This window comes from Gallinula chloropus (assembly GCF_964237585.1).
Source record: "Gallinula chloropus genome assembly, chromosome: 4".
Classification (NCBI taxonomy): Eukaryota; Metazoa; Chordata; class Aves; order Gruiformes; family Rallidae; genus Gallinula; species Gallinula chloropus.
In genome coordinates, this window is record NC_140088.1 from 4,213,158 (window position 1) to 4,218,892 (window position 5,735).

Below are 5,735 nucleotides of genomic sequence, written 5' to 3' on the forward strand. Positions count from 1 at the left end.
GCCGGGGCATCGCCGCTGCAAGTTCCCCGGAGACAGACGCCCGGGGCCGGGGTGCATCCTCCGGGCGCCGGGAAACGGTCGCTGCCCGCGGGCTTTCCCTTTGCCCCGGCCCTGCGGGGGCCGTGGGGCGGCGGCGAGGGAGAGCGGCCCCCGGAGGGCATTTCCCGGAGGCAGCGGGGCCGGGACCCGGCAGGAAATGGAAGGATGAAGTGTGCAGCCGGAGCGGTGATGTTCCTTCTCTCCTTGCTCTCCCCTGCAGGAACGTAATCCACAATGCTAGTTCTCAGGTTGCTCAATGTTGTCGCTCCAGCCTACTTCTTGTGCATCTCCCTAGTGACCTTCGTCCTCCAGATCTTTCTCTTCATCCCCAGCATGTTCAGAGACCCTTCCACCACCCCACTTTTCTCTCCTGCTCTGCTGCATGGGGCCCTCTTCCTCTTCCTCTCAGCTAACGCCCTGGGCAACTACGTCCTTGTGATCCAGAGCTCCCCTGAGGACTTGGGCAAGGGCTTAAACTTGGGCGAAGGAGCCGAAGTGGTGGCGGACTGGCTGGATGGAAGCAGGTCCCCTGGCTCAGCCTTGCCCAGCACTCACTTCTGTAGACTGTGTGCCAGAGTCACCCAGAGGCATGACCACCACTGTTTCTTCACAGGGAACTGCATCGGGAGCAGGAACATGCGAAACTTCATCATGTTCTGCCTCTACACCTCCCTGGCTTGCCTTGACTCCCTGGTGGCAGGCATGGCTTACATTTCTGCTGCTCTCTCCATGTCCTTCGCCAACCCACTGGCCTTCCTCACTCTTCTGCCTCACTCCATCAGCCAGTTCTTCTCAGGTAAGGACTCCTTCCTCAAGGATGAGGAGCATCTTCCTCCTCCAGGGCTCCTGAGGTCGGGGGGGGGGGGTGGGGGGTGGGAAATGATCTTCCTCAGATACCTGTATGTGGGGAGTGATGGTGGGGAAACGGGCAAGAGGGAAAATTGGTTGTGTTTAACAAAGCCCTCTTTGGAGGCTAGAGACAGTTTTTGCAGAGGACTTTGCTTCAGCTGGAATAGAGGCTGGGACCCACTGCAGGTTACAGCCACAGCCCTACTCCTTATGCATTAGGCTCCAGAAAACACCCCATAACCAGCTTGCTGGTGACAGAATAGGGCTGTCTGTCATGCAGGCAGTGTGTTGCAGTTAGACAGAGGAGAGGGATTCACTCCTTGTACTGCAAATGAGGGGGATCTTTTGCCTGTCCTACAGGCAGAGGTGTGGGGGGATCTGTAGGAATTTATATCCTACAAGCATGAAGGTTCCCCACATCCCAGCAGAGATATTCTTATTCTCCTCATTCAGGTCCACCCACCCTCTCCACTGTCACCCACCTCCTGCCTCCTGGCAGCACAAACTTGCTGAGATCTTGCCATCCTTCCAGCACAGGAGAATTGGGGTTCAGGCAACAGAAACCAAGAGAGGAGTTAATATGAAATGATTAGCCACCTCTCTTGTGACCCCAGTCTGGGACACAAGTCCACAGAAACCTGTGGAAATTCTCCGTGCCTGTTTTCTGCAAGAGCGCCATACCCAGCCCAGATATCTCTTTTTCTTCATCCCTGTTACCCTTGTTTCTTCTCCTTTCCCCTCTCTGCCTTTCCATAAATATCCACAACCCTTCCCCTTCTACCTTCGGATTCCACTCCCACAAGTCCTTCTCTGTTCTTCCAGCCTCGCCTCTTCACCTTTTAACACACCCTCAAACTCCCCAACCTCAACCCTTTCGCTGTCCAGACCCAAGAGCTAGATAAAACCTGGTTTTATCTGGCTAGAAGGGACTGTGCAGACAGCCTGGACCGTTGCTCTGCCCTGAAAGTGGCTGCAGAAAAAATGCCAGCCCCCCCCTGCAGCTCGTGCCTCACACACTTAGATAAGATGAAAATAGGTATGCTGTGTATTTTCACTGTGCAGATTCAGCTGGGCTCAGTGAGAAGGACCCAGAGTCTGTTTTGGCTCGTTCACCATCACCAGAAGTGTTGATTATGATCTGAGCACGGAGTCTCCACTGCTGGGGATACAGGAGCCAGAGAGGCCCCAGCTTGCTTTTCGGATTCCAGGCTGGGTTTGCAGGGTTGCCATCTGAAAACAAACAAATATCCCTCTACTTGGCAAATTAGCAGATTTGTCATGGTAATCACTGAGAGACAATAAACATGAAATCCTGCCATGACATTTTTATGGAGTCATTTTTCCAAGCAGGAGAATTTTTGGTAAATAATGTTGCCTGAGCTTCACTAGCATTAAAAACACTGGGAATGATTTCCCCCTGTGCCTAAGCTCTGCTCAGCACAGCAGCCTGGGAGGGGGAGCAGGGATGTGGGAGGAGATTATCAAGGAATTAGTTCTCTCTCTCTCCCTCTCTGACTCTCAGGGCTCATCTGCACTGAGCTGGGTCCTGGCATATATTTGAAGAGCCGCTGAAGCACCCCAGCTCTGGTGCCAGCAACTGCAGTGCCAAAGACAGCACGTGAGCAGGGTTTGAGTGGGACATAATGGGGCTGGGAGCTGGGAGCCAGAACACCCTCCAGAGGCAGCAGCTCCCAGCAGCACCCACCAAACCTCTAGATGAGCTGGGGTGAACACTGGGGTGAACACTGCTGCCTCACGCAGCAGACTGTGGGTGCGTGGTGTCCTGGTTGCCTTAGGGGGAAGGGTTTCTACCAACACACTTAACCTCCAGTTCAGGAAAGAAAAGCAGAGCTGGGAATAGTTACCTGGAAGGTTATCCACCCAGTATTTTTCACCTAACGTAACTATTACTTAAGGGTTGTTGTGAGATCCAAACAGAGCATTGCAGTAGCAGGGGGGAAAAATGTTGTTACTTCTTCTCCATCCTGCTCTCTGCACTGGAGGAGGAGCAAAGGAGGATGAAGGGTGAATCTACTGGTCTCATGTCAACTGAGTGCTCCTTGCTTTCACACTGGGAAAATTTTCACTTGGCTCATTCTACCCGGACTGTGCTCGGGCATGGATTTCAGAATCTGACCCAGGGTCTATAATTGCAGCCTGTGATTCAGCTTTTCTGGCGTAGATAATGTATGGCAATGAGCTGGAGATCACACCAGGTCAGTTAGAGCAAAAGTGAATCTGAGACTAAGACGTCCTGTGGCAACAAAGGGACAGATGGAGGGTACTTCTGTAAACACAGGTCGCACTGGATCCAGAAAAGAAATGACAGAAAATGCTCTATGTAGGTAACCTGAAGAAAAGGTTATAACAATCATGTGTCCAGAAAGCACGGCTCAGAGGTGCTTAGTATTTGTGAGGGGAAACAAGGGTAATTACTTTCTTTATGTTGAATTTCAGAAGCCCACAGAGATAAAGCTTACAGCTGCCTTGCAAAGGCTCGAAAGAAAATAGCTGTATTTCCCCATATCCCATCTGAATATCAGCAGTAGGAAAGAACAAATGTCTGTCACGCTCTGGTCTGGTAACAGAAGTGCAGAGAAGCCTGTATTTGGCTCTGGCCTTCCTACCTGATAGATTAAGTTATTCCAACAGAATTGGTATGAGGGTTTGTCATCCTAAGGGGCTTGTTCTTCCCTTGCTGTATGGCTCACAAAGCCCACTGAGCTGAATGGGATCTAATGAGGAGGGAAAGATGACATTGCATTTTGGAAGACAACTGAGTGACTCCTGTGCCTCTCTCTGGTGAGGACAACCTCTGAAAGCTCGAGGCTGTAGTCAGTGTCCTCACAAATCATCCTCAGAGGGGCCTGGTGGCTGAGCCCAGATTGTCAGGGCTCAGCCCCAATCTCTCACTTACAGCACTGCCGGGTGGAGCAGCCGGGATTCACAGACTGCAAAACCAGGTGACACCACCTAATCCATCCTCCTGTGTGAGAGAAGCAAGAGATGCCTATCCAGACACCCCTGTACTGAACTCAGATCCTGAAGCAGCCACGTACCTGATTCAGGCAGCACACCTCTGCTCTCCATGCAGGATTGCTCTGGTAGGGCCTTAGAGCACCCAGAGCTTTCACCAGCCGGAGTCACTCTGCCCTCTGCTCTTCCAGAGGGATGGGAGCACGAGAGCTGCTTCATTTCTAACCCTGGCAGGAACCAGTGAGAGGATCTCAGCCATTTATACCAGTATTGACACACATTTGCTTGTCTTTGTGTGCCTGTGTGTAAACAGGGGTGTTTCATAATGTGTCAACACAGGCAAAATGTGTGTGTGCACATTCAGGGGCACACACAGGGAGAGCATTATTTGAATGGGCTTAGATCTGCCTACGCACTGAGAGGTCACTCAGTGATACCTGCTATTACACTAATGTTTTCCAGAAGGAGTTCAAACATTGTTGTAGAGGAAAGGGCCCACAGAATATTTTTGTTTAAATATATTTGGCATGAATATATAGTATAAAAACTGCTGATTTAGGAGCTTCGACCTACAAAGTATTTTGAGTGTTCTAGCAGCAGCTTGAAAAAAAGGGATTTGGATTGTATTTTGGCAAGGTTTCTGTTTCTGTTGCTTGCATTCAAATTAAAACTGCCTTTGCCCCATGGTAGGGAAGTCATTACTGCTTTATTTTTCTTCTTTAACATATTTATACATATATATATAGTCATTTGAGAGGGAGGGAAATCCCAAATCGTTTTGCCTAGTAATAGTGCACACACAGTAAGACTTCTGGAAGCATCTATATGCTGTAGGATCCACAGGGCTTTCAGAAGGACCCTAGAAATCTTAGATTCACTGTGATGAGCAGGCAGATCCTTAAGTAAATCAACCATTCTTCAAAACAGTGCTGCTGTCTTGCAGACCTGTTTCCCCTCTGGGTGAATTTGCCCCCTGTAATCTAGATGCTCACGTTAACAGCAGAGGGAGAAGTGTGAAGAGACAGTTACCATTTCAGGACTGCCCCAGCAGGGTCCACTGCACCGGGTGCTACAAAGGGAACAATCTCTACAGTTAGAGCAACAACCTGTCTTTGCTCCTAACTCCCCACTTGTGGCCAGGGAATACAGGTGGCTCATCAGTTCTTGGGGCTGAGTTAATACTTTAACGTGCCTAAAAGCTTTCTTCCATTGCTCCCCCCACCCTCCTGACCCTTGTTCTGCAGGAGCTCTCCTTAGCTCTGAGATGTTTGTCATCCTCATGCTCTACCTCTGGCTTGGGATTGGACTGGCCTGCGCTGGCTTCTGCTGCCACCAGATGCTGCTGATCCTGCGCGGGCAGACGCGCTACCAGGTGCGGAAAGGGGTGGTGGTAAGAGCCCGGCCTTGGAGGGAGAACCTGCGGGAGGTCTTTGGCAAGAGGTGGCTGCTGGGACTGCTCATCCCTGTTCTGGACGTGGGAAGTGACTACCGGAGGCAGAAAGAGAAATAAAATCCCCGGGCATGTTTGTGCATCCCCTGCACACAACACCTCCCTGTTCTCTCCCGCTGGCTCCTGGCTCACTGAAGAGCTGGGCTACTCCATCTCTTGGGACTGCAGCCTCTGGGGGAGGAAAGGGCTGGCTATCAAACCGGATAAATTTAGCATATGAATAAGGAGATCACAAACCATGTAGATGAAGAGATACTGCAGCTTAGTAGTCACATCACTGCACCTGTGTACATGGCAACAGGCTTTGAACTAGCAGAAAAATTAGTCAGACCCTCCCGTGGCTTCCTGCCTGACTCCTCCAGCCCCCAGCCCCATTAGCCACCATATATAGTCCCTAACGAACCGCAGCAGGAGCTTTCAG

The 5,735-nt window shown here is 50.9% G+C and overlaps 1 protein-coding gene across 1 annotated transcript; it reads left to right on the plus strand.

The window, feature by feature from the left end:
* Positions 1-273: 273 nt before the first annotated feature.
* On the plus strand, positions 274-5,374 carry ZDHHC22 (zDHHC palmitoyltransferase 22; the record flags this gene model as incomplete). The annotated part of the gene is made up of 2 exons (XM_084264106.1): positions 274-835; positions 5,109-5,374. The coding sequence occupies 2 exons, from the start codon at positions 274-276 to the stop codon at positions 5,372-5,374; spliced, it is 828 nt and encodes a 275-aa protein (XP_084120232.1).
* Positions 5,375-5,735: the final 361 nt, after the last annotated feature.